The 13,879-nt window shown below is 38.3% G+C and overlaps 1 protein-coding gene across 9 annotated transcripts in view; it reads right to left on the bottom strand.

Annotated features, from left to right (window-relative positions):
- AMPH (amphiphysin) overlaps positions 1-13,879 on the bottom strand; it is a 141,814-nt gene that overhangs the window by 24,814 nt on the left and 103,121 nt on the right. For 6 of the 9 annotated variants that reach the window (XM_075271189.1, XM_075271190.1, XM_075271196.1 and 3 more), the window contains exons 9-16: positions 12,333-12,415; positions 11,779-11,917; positions 10,679-10,696; positions 8,654-8,782; positions 8,140-8,253; positions 5,356-5,379; positions 4,074-4,097; positions 1,097-1,129 (exon numbers count right to left, since the gene is read on the bottom strand). In XM_075271189.1, coding sequence (XP_075127290.1) covers positions 1,097-1,129; positions 4,074-4,097; positions 5,356-5,379; positions 8,140-8,253; positions 8,654-8,782; positions 10,679-10,696; positions 11,779-11,917; positions 12,333-12,415 — 564 coding nt within the window. The remainder of the gene's footprint in view (positions 1-1,096; positions 1,130-4,073; positions 4,098-5,355; positions 5,380-8,139; positions 8,254-8,653; positions 8,783-10,678; positions 10,697-11,778; positions 11,918-12,332; positions 12,416-13,879) is intronic. The other 3 variants (XM_075271192.1, XM_075271198.1, XM_075271193.1) reach the window with 2 other exon arrangements.

The raw sequence follows: 13,879 nt of genomic DNA, 5'->3' as shown, positions 1-13,879 counted from the left end.
TAGGAACAGTAATAAAGAGAAATTAAAAGCACCCTCACCATTTCCCTGTTCCTATTAGAATCAAGTTACAGAGAGTCCTCTCTGTTGAGCTAATTGAGCTAATTCTGGTGGAGAGTACTCAGCAGGGGTATCGCTACTCACTGAGTGGCCTTCCAAGAGGTGTCCACTGCTGCTGAAGTCAAGGTCTTGTGCTCACCAAAATGCTCACCAAATTCCACAGGTCAAGCTATTGTTTTACCCTCCTTTTGCAACAATCCAAAGAACAAGTTAGATGACGCTTTTCCACAACTTAGATGTATGCTGGGTAGTGACTGCCTACCATCAGATAACAGATTCTTGGCAAATGGATAAAAATCTCTTCATCCAATTCCAGGGCCCTAATAAAGGCAAAAAAGTTTCTAAGGGCTCTACAGCTTGATATCTAAAATCAGCAATATGTGAAGCCTATAAGACATTTGGCAAGGATCCTCCATTACCGCTTAAAGTTCATTCTACAGGGGCTGTTACAGCATCCAGGGCTCCAAAATCTGCAGCATCCATCGAACAGATCTTCAAAGCAGCAGTATGGTCCACTCCCCATACATTCTTCAAACATTACAGGCTGGACCTGTCATCGTCTCAAGATTTCTCCTTTGGTGTAAGGTCTTGCAGGTGGTAGCCCATTCCTCAAGTAAGTGTTATCTGGTATTTCTCTGGTGTTGGTACTGTCATGGTGGTGAGGTTAAAGGTAGACTTATGCCTTACCGATAATCCAGTTTCACAAGCCACCATGACAGCATCTCTTTATCTCCCTCCCTTGGATATATTATGTTACATTATATGGGTGATCCTATTATTTCGAAAACCACTGGGGAGGTGAGGGGGGAGTGTGCTTTTAATCTCTCTGTGTTTCTGTTCCTATTAGGGTCAAGAGTTCATCTCTACGGTGTTGGTGGCTCGTGAATCTGAGTTATCTGCAAGGCATAGGACTACCTTTTTTTAATCAATCCCTAGAGAACCCCTTTAAGCTTGTGGCCTTTGAGTTGCATTTTCTGCTTCCTTACTACTGAACAGTATTCCATATTATGATGCGTTTTCATATTATCTTGGAACTTACCTGTGTCAGTCCATTAAAAGCACCACTGGATGCCTAAATGAAATGAAAAGGCAGAAGATTAACATTTGATGAAACATGATGATGATAAGGACAGGATGTCAGTATCGTGTGTCGTATCAGAGGGAATCAATTTAGCCGGGAAAGAATGAAGCACATGAACTTTAAGTCTGCATGAAACCTCATTGATAGACTGCGGGTTATAAAATAGCTCAACATTTCATTAAACATTTTGTTCTGTTACAAGATATCTCTGGGTAGACATTGTGGCCAATGAATTTATCAAAGTAGCAATATAGAAAACCTAAGATGCAGCTAAGGAATTTTGTCTAGCTATACAATTCTTTGTATATTTTATATGCATTCTGTATTATTTGTTATTATTGCTGTATGAGTTACACTATACATATGTTGGATTATTGTCAACTATCATTTATTTTTTCAATGTATTTTTTCTGTGCCTGCAACATCATTATATTGCAAAATCACAAAATGGGTGAATTTCCCTGTAAACTGACCATAAAAACTTAAAGGGTGCACTTCCTCATAGACAAGCTCTTTAATATATGCCAGACATTTATAGGATTAGATGAAATTTTAAATGGCAGCTATGTAGATGTACATGGATGGATGGAAGTCTGGCAAACCAAGACCTACTGCTTGCTACTGGCTTTTTGCTCTGGTACTGAGAGGTGAATACAAAGTTAGGGACCCCTTTATACCATCCTTATGTTTTGGTAGGACACATAGACAGGGGATGGCCTGATACTGTTTATTTGCAGACTATATGTCAAATGACAACATAGGAATGTCCTTTTTTTCACTGGTGCTGATGCATCACGGAAACATCACACCATTTATTCTAAATTTTGAGTGAGGGGAAGTTACGTCTCTGCAGTATAGAAGTCCTGCCCTGCAGTAAGGAGTCCTTGCAGCTGGGTGAGGAGTTGGAGCTGGTCTCTCCTCTGTAAGAGCTTCTGCCTAGCACTCAGACACATGAATTTGTAGTATTGAACTCCTTGCCACTTACTCTAGCAGACATAGATTTCAATTACATAATAGGTATGAAAAGACTGTCCAAGATAAAATCCAATTATTAGAAGGTATTCACCTCTTAATAAATTTGGCACACTGTTCTCTAACAAAATGTAAGCATTAAAATAACACTTAGCATACTAAGGAGTACAAATTTCACTTTTATTCTTTCTTCTCTAATACAGGACAACATAGCAGAAAGGGTATAAAGCACAAGGTCCAATATCTATCTATACTAATCTACACAGGAGGGAACAGAGATACCTCTTCTTTTTCATGCTCTATATCCTGATAGAGAGATCCATATCTTCGATTAGCTAGTTCATCTTCTGACAAATCTGAGCTGTTGGCCTCATTTTCTCTGAGGTTAGATGAATATTCGAGGTTAGGAATTCGGGAATTTTTTATACATGGCATTAGATGATTGCTATCCTCTTCTTTGGTTATTTCAGTGTCATTCCTGAAGTCATCACTTACAGGCAAGCTAAACTGGGCTTCATGTTCGCTGGAAATGGATGTGTCATCAGTGGTTTGAAAATACCAAAATGAGTTAAATTCTGCAGAAGTTTGCTCTGACCTCCAGAATTCATGTGTTTGGCAATCAGTTTCATAAGACTCACCCCATGATTCTGCTGTACAGGTTGGTTCCCAGTTAGGTGGCCATATCTGGTCTGTGTCTGTATCAGTACTATTAAATTCAGTTTGGGACTGGCTTCCTTCCTGAATTATATCTTGGTGGTTCATTCTAGGTAGTGAAAGGTCAGAGTTTTCGACAATGTTGTTTGATTCTTGAGGCAAAGTGGTACAATTTTCCATAGTTTCAGTAATATTTTGATAATTAGCACTTTCATCTATATTCTCCATGACAAATGTATAAATGGTGCTATCTCCATCAGTTATCTCATCTCTTGTAAAGTCGTCATCCAAAGCATTTGTCTTAGTATCATCAATGGTATGCTCCACATGCTCCACGCCGGTGTCAGACATATGACTTTTTTGCTCATCATAATCTTCATAAATTTCATCACAGAAATCTTCTGGGCTCTGCTCTGGAATATATGTGCTTTTTGGAAGATTTTTTTTTGCTTTGATTTTCTTTTCCACACTCCTGTCTTCCTCTTGATATTGACTATCTTCAAATAAATTATCTTCATCAACACTCATGGTTATTATTTCATGGCTTGAATCTCCCTCCATAATTTGATCATCCACATATGACTCCACTGAGAAGACCTCTTTTGGTTCCTCTAAGGCAGTGACATCAGAAGCTTCATCATCATTTGAAATTTCCTCTCTATTTATGACATCACTATCCTGAAAACTCAATGTACCCTCAGCTATGTCACTACTTAAATCATTTGCTGACCCACACGATGGGGTTTCGGCTGTAACAAGGTTACATAATGACAGACTTTTTGGTGAATCAGACTTCATGCAGACACGTAAAAGGAAGGAAAAAAAGATAAGAAAAATTATGGAGATGATGAAAGAAACACAAGTAATGTAATGAACACAATGTAATGTGAACTCAGAAGAATACTAAACTATTTTTTTTTGTAAACTGAAGTCCCACTTTGAGTCACATGAATCACAAATATTGACCTTTATAAATAATAATTATAGAAACATAAATTTATATCTCTAAGACTGAAGAAACTTTGGGAATACCCTGCAAATTTGCCTCTATGACTGAAGTGAAAACCACAAGCTGCCATTAAACAGTCTGCGAATATTGACACATTCAATAGAGAATGATAGTAGAATTTGAAATTCCTTTATCAATTTCTGACATTAGTTGGTCATGTTGCAAGTACAACGGAAGTTTTCCTTACCGAATTATTAATGGAAGCCCCTAATATATTCTATACGCTAATATATTAGAGCTCTACAGTAGAACTTCAGTTTAACCTTTTTAAAGTATAGTATACTCTATAAGTATACTTACTGGCTGCACCAATTCATTGTTGCTCTAAGAGAAAAAGAAAATCGTTTTGTAGCATATCAGGTATTCAGACAAACTTTAGATAAGTATAATAGTTTGACAAAATTGCTTTAAGGTAGTGAATGTATAATATCTAAAATTACATTCCTAAATTCTAAATGAGATTAAAGTTAGTGCATAACATTTATTTTTGGTCTATGTTTATTGTTCAATATAGGTATTTGTCATTTTGATATATTTATATACTGTATATTGTGTAAGAACTGAAATGATGTATAATAGAACTAAAAAAAAAGGGACATGAATCACAAGAATACAGCCATAGACATTCCAGAAAAGACACAATGAAGACAAAGGACAACACTTCTAACGGCCAGAGAACGCCATTGAAGAGTTAAATGTAATTATCTTAGGAGAAAACTTCATAGCTATCCAAGAAAGGAGAACCAGAGATCAGAGATGATTTTACTATTATGAGACCCATGTTTTAGCCTAGTCTATGATACTACTTATATATTCTATATTTATAGGTTTCATTTTATGATTATGTGTGTGTTTTCTTAGTCTTCCAATGATTGTTTTATTTTATAGGGAGACTTATTTTCACATACTGCCTAATCCTGACATAATTCTTGAACCCTTGTCTTTAAAAATGTATTACTAGAAAAAATACTTTATCACATACAGTTCCCATTTCTTCATCTCTAAGTTGTCTAGAGGATGGGGTGAAATTTACCTTCTATAGCCTAGCAATCCCTTCATTTTAAAGCTTTTTTTAAAAATAATTTTTCTAATATACTTCTAATGTATTTTGTGTAAAAGCAAATCTCTATTATAACCAATCCAATAATTGGGTATCTGCAGCTATTAAGGAAATGGTCATGGTAAAGAATGGTAAATGATGAAATGAGAACTGGTAAAAAAAAATTAAAGAAATGAGAAAGAAATGTAAATGGTACTAGAAATGAATGAAGTATGGTTGGATTTTTGATTTTAGGATTGAATTCCTGGAGACTATACAGGACGCAGTAGAGATTCCATTATTCTTGCCTTTAAATCTAAAAACATACCCAAACAAGCTAATGCTACATTGGTCATGATAGTGTACCTGTCCATAAAGAAGGCCGTCTATTAGTAAGTGCTCATCCATTATTAGATGGTACTTATAGATAATAGCTAAAGCTAGTCAGCTATTTGAGCAATGGTTTCCAAGATTTTAATAAAAACAGCTTTAAATACAATGAAAATTATATGCAGTACTCTGGTAGTTAAAAAGTGCTCTTACCGTCCAGAGATCCCATGGCAGCGTCTGAAAATGTAAATGTCAAAGAAAAAAAATTATATTGATACAAAACCAGAAAATGGCATTTATTAAGCTGTTTCTTCTATGTGACCATAGGCACCCTAGTAAATGTATTAATTTTATACTGGATAATGATCATTATGATTGATTGATTGATTGATTGATTGATTGATTGAATTATCCAAATGACCCTTGGCATTTTAGCATACTTGACTACTTGTTTGCTGGCCACAGAACTCAGGTGACTGCTGCAACCTCTTTCATGTTTACTTTGCTCCCCATTATACAACACTGTACTTTTAGTAGTAGCTGCTCTTGGTATTGTAACTTTGTACCACTGAATGCGAAACAAAGAACAACTGCTACTAAAACTACGGTGCTGTTCAGCAAGGAGCAATGTAAACAGTTATAAGGTCTCAATGCCTTTCAAAGTGTTGAGACTTCTTCTAACTGGCTTTGGTGCCTAGAGTTTCATCCCTACCTATATAATATTGATGGCCGATTCACAGGATAGGCCTACAGTATCTGAATGATGGGAGCCAGATACCCAGACCCCGCGCCAGTTAGTTGTTCTAAGTCCACCAGGTGGTAGAAGCTACTGCCATGGATGGGGTTGGAAGCAGCTCTGCTCCTATTTAAGTACTACGTGTTTCCCCAAAAGTATGACACCCCCCGAAAGCAAGGCATGCGGGGGGTTTCTGTTGAATTGCCTAATATAAGGCACTCCCCGAAAATAAGGCATGCCCAAAAATCGTGTGCACAGCAAAGCTGGCGGTTTGAATTGAAATCTCGCGTGTGCGCAGTAGCGCACCCTCCAGAGCGCTACTGCGCATGCTGCAGCGTCTGCTCCAGCACCATTTTCCTTTAGACAACATTGCGAGCGCACTGCGCATGTGCATATTCTCAGGGGAACTCAGTAGCTCAGTTACCCTGAGAACTACGCGAGCGTACTGTGCATGCGCAGTACGCTTGCAATGTTGTCTAAAGGAAAATGGCGCTGGAGCGTGGGCAGTAGCGCTCCGGATGGAGCGCTACGTGCACGCGCAAGATTTCAATACAAACCGCCGGGAAGACAGACGATGGAGGTGCTGAATAGGAGGGTAAAGGAGGAGCTTTGCAGCACAAGTAAGAGTGGTGGGCGTCCATAAGGTATGACGCTGGGGGGGTGCACGGAAAGCCCAACATGCATGGAGGGACTGATTTGCATATCCATTTCAACGGTAATTAACAAAAACAGGGTGGTCTTTTAAAAAACGATCAACAGCACCTGAATAGCCTTTTTAAAGGCTCTTCAGACATATCTTTATCTCAAAACCTGAAAATATAATGATAGAGTCCCTTTAATCGTAAGTCAAATAAAAATGTGTACACCTTTTACAACTGATCTGAGTGGTTTGTTCTGATTTACTGATTGGGACTATACAGTATATCCTACAAAATATACACAAAGTATATACAATATAGTAACCACAGTTTATATGCAGTCATTTTTTAAGCAAACTGTTGTTTCTTTAACTGGTGGCTATCTTTTTTATTATTAATGCCATTGGTATAATCCCAGATTTTCAGTGAGATCTTTTCATTTTTCCTTCTCTTTTACATGGTTTTAATAAGAACCACCATCTATAAATGTCTTATAAAGATATATAATATAAGAGTTTCATTGAAATAGTTTGTAAAAAGAAAAACATTGACAACAGCAGAAAAGGTTACGTAACTTATCTAGAAGGCAACGCTCATTATGTTTCCCTCTGCACTTTTCACAGAAAATGACAGTTATTAGCTGGAGAACTGAAGAAGACTGATCCGATAATTTTGTGTTAACATTTCGTCTAGACACATCATTTACACATTCTAATCGTGTACTTTTTGTTGAAAAAATACATATATTCAGTATATCCATGATATGACAAATGCATCCACTGTGATTAACTCCAAAATAAAGACTGAATCTATAATTAAACTGTCATAAATTCAAGAACCTTTAAATGTCAAGATATATTCTATGCTCCACTTCTACTCTTCAGAACTTCACAAAACACAGACTAGTATTTTTCCATTTTTATCAAATAACACCCTTATGAAATAAAAAAATATTCTGCAGCTCTTAAAAGGGATTGGATATACAGATTAGTAATACTCTATGAATCTTCTGTGCCCAAGGAAAATATCATAAGAACACTTCAACGCTAAGGAGTTTGCCATGTGGTTACCAGTGATTTATCCTACCTTACTGTACAAATGTATTGCTTTTCAGGTATACTAAGTCAAGCCATTTGCATATGTACTACTGGGGCATGGGGGGGTCATAAATTGGAGATCCCTACTTAGGGCAATCATGTATTAGTCAGTACGGAGGGCCAGAGATCAGAAACACTTGCTCTGGTCGAACCAACCAACTAAATGATCCTGCAGTTTGTCTTGTGTTTCTTTCTTTTTACTTGCTCTATCTGCCATGAGCTTGTATGTGTTTCTCTCTCGCTATATACTACTGTACTATCCATGATGCTGTATCACACTGAATTTCCCCAATGTGGGACTATTAAAGGATTATCTTATCTTATATAACCCTACATTTCACCTGCATCATACCACAGGAGGAATCTCCAAGAAGAAAACTTATTGTAACAGGAATTAGAGGCAATTAATTTTATACAGATAAGTATAGATAGGAGATAGATAGATAGATAGATAGATAGATAGATAGATAGATAGATAGGATATAGATAGATAGATAGATAGATAGATAGATAGATAGACCCGTACCTGGGACATCGGTGAATGAGCCTGTGTTATTCCAGCTGATGCAGCTTCTGGTTTGAAAGGGTCAAAGTCCAGATCTAGTAAAGATTCAACTTTCTTTTCCTCTGCCATTTCATTCTATAAGAAATAAAATAATTAGGATTAGTCTCAGGTATCCACTTGACCATCTGCTCTGCAAACTGCTTGTGTACGATGCTGCGGGAACTCTGAGAGGGAAAGCTCATTAGGTGACTGTAGTCTCAGGACATTCTTAAGCTCCTTGAAACCTAAAGGGTATTCTTACAATAAGTGCACTATGCTGCAGAGATAAGGTAAAATCAAATTGTCACAATATTCTCAAAGAAATTACGTCTAAAAAAGCAGGTATGTTTGTATGGACAAAAGCTGACATTGTTATTTCACAGAATATTCAGAATATTAACTACATAGCAATTCATGGAAAATTAATGATATGTGCATTAAAGAAAGCGTGACAACTGTGCATAACAACATGACAACACTAGAGAATTTTAAGTACCTGTGAAGGGGTTGTCACATTGATCTCTGGGACAAAATTGTCTTCAAAGAAGCTAATGATATTTTCTTGTTGTAGTTCTTTTGATGGAGTGAGCTTAGGTAGTGGCGGTACCGGAGGACCTTTCCTCAGCTGGGTGAAAAATTGAAGAGGTAAAAAAATAGTAACATATTATTACACAAATCTACAAATGTGTGATGCATTTAAGCAAACACACAGTGCACATATGAAAGCTACTAACAAAAGTGCAAAATACACTGTGTGGGGGTGAGGGGGCCCAAGTCAAAAGTTTACTATGGGGCCCAGTCTTTTCTAGTTATACCCCTGGGACAAAAGACTAAGTTCTTGCTGTCATGCTCAGCCACCCACAATACTCCCCGATGCACTCTTAGCTCATCTGCATAGGAATAGAAAACATTTTTTTTTTTCAAAAATCAAGTAACCATTCTACAAACAAATAATAGCACTGTTCTCATTGCATCAAGGCCTACAATAATTTAATAACAATTCTGGTGAAGACGAACACCCTTTAAGCATCAAAGTACACACTGTAACCTCAAGTCAATGAAACAAATTGCACAAACCTGATAGTAGCCTAGGAATGGTCATTGATTGGTGAGTTCCCAACTCCCAGGCCCACACTGATTTGAGCTGTTTTTAGCAGAGTCTATGGAGCTGGAGGCAAGTGGCTCTATATCCTGTTTATTGGTATTGTTGCATTATTACAGTCCAGTTCCCATTTTTTTATAACAATATCTGTGCCTCAGTCCATTGGTAATACAGATCTACCATTACTACTCATTGTGGGTTCCAAATTAGCATTTATATCATAGTGATATATAAACTACAGAATGTACTCATATCAATGGAGGCCTATGCAGCCCATAACTGAAAGCTTAGGTAACATAAAAAACACAACGGGAGATTTTATCAAGACTGGCATTTCCCACTTTGTTCTTGATATCCCCAAGTGCCAGCATAGAATGCACCAAACTTATGGTAAAATGCACCCTAAGGGTCCATCCACACAGAGGAAAATGGTGAGGAATTTGGTGTGGAATTTTCCACGCTGAAAAAAAAGCCTCCCATTGATTTCAATTGGTTTTGCTAGCTTTTGTTTCCACTAGCTGGATTTTTCCACTAGTCGCAAAGAAAGCTACCAGAACCCATTGAAATTAATGGGAGGCTTTTTTTCCACCCGGAAAATTCCACATTAAATTCATCACCATTTTCCTTCGTGCTCCAAGATATCTGCTGAGACACATGGCCTTTCCCCTAATCTGTCCCCTGTCCAACACCCCTGAGAAATCGTGCTGACAAATTTGGTTGCAACTGTTTTTTGAAAAGTTGCAAATCCCCATGTTGTGACTTTTTATGCAAGAAAACTGACCTAATGGAATAAAAGAATACTGAAACTGTTTACATGTCACTTTAAATCTAAAAATTGTTAATCTTTACAAGAAACATCTTCAAAAAAATAAATCAAATCACAGTATAGTCTTTGGCTACATTAACATGAGGCTGATGTATTTAGCAGATTTTCAGAGGAAAGTCTGAACAGAAATAGAAAACTTGCATCATTTTTACTCATTGAGGCTAAAGCCCCATATTGCAGAAACGCAAAGTATATGGGGAAATGTACAATTTTAGCATACTGGCTTACATTAAATTATGATTACTTATTGGAATTCCTCTTTCAATAAAATCTTAAAAGTTGATGCCAATGCACAAAATGACATCATAAAGAATTTAACATGGCAGCCGTCAACAGAACTAGCTCATTGCCATAAACATCTGGCTCACCACACATGAGAAATAAAAATGTAATACAACCCACAAAGGTAAGTACAGTATGATGTGTAATTCTATGTCATCCTAAGAGCAGCTTAGAAGCCAGATGGGGTCAATAATATGCAAATCTGCTACTACTTAAAAAAGCAAGAGGGAAAAGTCACATTGTATAGCGCTACATTTATGTATCATCTAGTGTTTTCAGCAATCTTCTGCTACTGTACTATAGTAACTCACCAAATCTAACTCGGGAAACTTGAGAATGCAAAGACACAATATCACACATAAGGGAAAAAACACCAAATTGTACAACAGACAAAATATGATTTTCGGAACTCTAGATATTGTTGTAGTAGTATTGAAGAGAGGGATGGACCATAGGCAATGAACCAAGCATTTGTGACACCCATGAACTCCTTTAACAGCCTGGCCTGCACTGATCTGAGTTGTTCTTTCGTGTTTTGTTGCTCATCATCATCAATATTCTGTGTTACAGTACTAATGCCACAACAGTGTCACATGACCAATATATGTATCAGTGGTATGACTGTAAAGAGATGAAGCCACATGGAGGTGACTGAAGCCAACCACTAGGCTCTATTTCTTAAGGCATGTCTTATAAATGACTTATTACTGATATGTCCTGTGTGTACAATATTAGTAATAAAGGTTATATACAATTTAAAGTGGACGTGAACATGTTCTGTACAGAGATGAGCGAACACTGTTCGGAACAGCCGTTCCAAACAGCACGCTCACAGCACGCTCCCATAGAAATGAATGGAAGCGGCCGGCATGCGGGGGGTTAAGCGACCAGCCACCGGCAAAGCGTATGTGCCAGGTGCTTCCATTCATTTCTATGGGAGCGTGCTGTTCGGATCGGCTGATCCAAACAGTGTTCGCTCATCTCTATAATCTGTAGAGATAAAAGGGGCCTCTCAAGATCACCTCTTCTAGTGGGCCCAAAGAACTCCAAGGCAGCGACATTACGGCTTGGGCACAATTGCAACCTCTGCACGGTTCAGTTTATTGCTATATTTCCCTGGATATAGCTCAGGTGTATAGAAATCATGTTTTTAGTACTGGATTAATATCTGGGATAATGAAAAAAATAAGTTGCTTCTTTTGTCTACTCACTAATTGGGAAGTTAGGAAGGAACCGCCCCCTTACTCATTTAACCCTCCTACCCTCTTCCTTTACTTTTAAATGGTTTTAATGACTGGCAATTACATTATGTGTAGGTATACGTATGTGTATGTAAACTTGTAAATTCATCTGCCACATGACTGTATACAGCATATATAGCAACACTTATTAGATTAAAGTATATACGTACCTGTGAAGGAGATTTAGGCCTTGCTGGTGCCGGAGATGGAGGTGCTGCTAATGTGTGGTTAGGACTTGCTAATGGACTAGGTATCTGTGACTCTTCGGGTGGAGATGGTGTCTTCGCAATGCGTAGTGGACCTGAGTCACTAATAAAGTTGAAATAAAAATACTTTCATATAGATTTAGGAAGCACACAATTCTGCATTGTGGGAACGTTCACCTTCAATAAGATACTTTGGATAAATATACAATTGTAGAAGTGTATTCTAGTAGGGCAATAAGGGATCACTAATCTATTAAGTATCATTCTGCATGACTGAGAGCTTAACATTCAATCATACTCGAGGAGAACAGCCATCTAATGCTGGGACCTAGCAGGTAAGCAAAGCACTCACCATCGTTTTCTGTGGCAGTATTAAAGAGACAAAATGATTTTTAGTAAAGCTGTATATTTTTTCATGGAAGAAGGATGTCAGACAACTATAAATCTAGTCGTCACATCAGACATGAAACGATCATTCCAGCCAGTGCCTACCCGATGAGCTTACTCTGTATACCTACCTTGGAGCTCCTTGAATGGTAAATGCTTTATCGGCATGCTGTTCTCCTAACTTGGTCATGACTTCGTACAGTTTGTGACACAGCTGAAAACACAGAAAATGAATATTATACTATTGAAATATATCTCACATTTATTTTTACATATTCACACATAGATGCATTAATAAATTGTGCAGTCAACCTGAATTTTACTCCTGTCAATAATATTACTCAATAATGTCTTGTGACTCTTGTGTTTTCAGGTTTCTCAGTCTTACCTATTAGTAAGGGCAGTGGGCTCCTGGCTGGGAGCCAATGGCTCACTTACCCCTGCCCCCTTGGTGGCTAAACCCACCTCCTTGGGGGTCATACAATTATATTAAATGGAGGGGTGTGTGAGTATCTACACATCATAGACAGTAGTAAGTGATAGTGATAACTAGCTGAAAGAAGTGACTATTTTTAGTGATTATATCCAAATGATCCAGCTCACTGTTAGGGAATTGCTAGGACAGCAATTCCCCGGTAGCTGTTGGACCCTGGGACGGGACAGAAGAGACAGTGAGCCCTAAGCTGAAGCCCCAACTGAGAATTCCTATTGCCAGGCCCTATCTTACGTAATAGGCGGCAACCACGAAGACAGTCCCTTCCTGGATATGTGAGGCACAAAACGACAACAAAGAGAGGTCAGCTAGCCAAGGGTCAGTAACAGTCGAGCGATGCAGTGCCAAATCGGAGTCCAAAGAATAGTCAATGAGGAAAGCCAAAGGTCAAGGATAAGAATGCAAGCAAAAATAGAGACAGTAAGGAGCAAGTACGCACAAGGCAATAGCAAGCACTGGTGTGAATGGGAGCCAAGATAAAATAGGGGAGGACGAACCCGCCCCTGGAGATGACAGGAAGGCAGGCTATCAATCACAGGCAAGACAAAATTAACCACTTAATGGACAGAGGCAACAAGGTATTAAAGTTATGCTGTTACAGCTCAACACCCATAATACTAGTGATATACTACTTGTTCTGTCCACTCCTGTATTCATCTTTGATTGGAAGTTCTACACTATGGAAAGCTTTCTTTCTTTCTTGTTGGTTACTGCTGTAGTAGATTAGGACTCTCAATGGGGGTCCCCATCATTAAGGAAGATCTGTCACCAACCTTAAGACTGAGGCCCCAGGTTGCAGAAACAAAGCAGAAAAAATACTGTGGTTTAGGCTAAGGTCCCACAGGAACACTTGCAGCTATGAAGCACTGTGGGAAAAACCACTGCAGGAACACATCGCGGTTCTTCCAGCAGCGCTTTAAACAGAAAATTCAAGGAGTTTTCCTCTGCGGATTTTCTGTTACAATTATATATACGGGGAAGGCATTTCCGTAGATATAACTGGCATGTTGCAATTTCCAAAAACGCGCCGTTTTGGAACACGCAGCAGTTCTGCGCCGCAGTTTTTACTGCAAAGAGGGCATGGGATTCGCAAGAATCCCATCCACTTTGCAGTTACTGTAAAACGTGGCGATTTTTCCCGCAGTGTTTCCTGCGTGTGGGCCCTATCCTCACAATACCAGAAAA

Source organism: Leptodactylus fuscus, chromosome 4, assembly GCF_031893055.1.
Source record: "Leptodactylus fuscus isolate aLepFus1 chromosome 4, aLepFus1.hap2, whole genome shotgun sequence".
Classification (NCBI taxonomy): domain Eukaryota; kingdom Metazoa; phylum Chordata; class Amphibia; order Anura; family Leptodactylidae; genus Leptodactylus; species Leptodactylus fuscus.
Note: the sequence above shows the minus strand (reverse complement) of the source record. Positions and strands in the feature narration are given on the sequence as shown.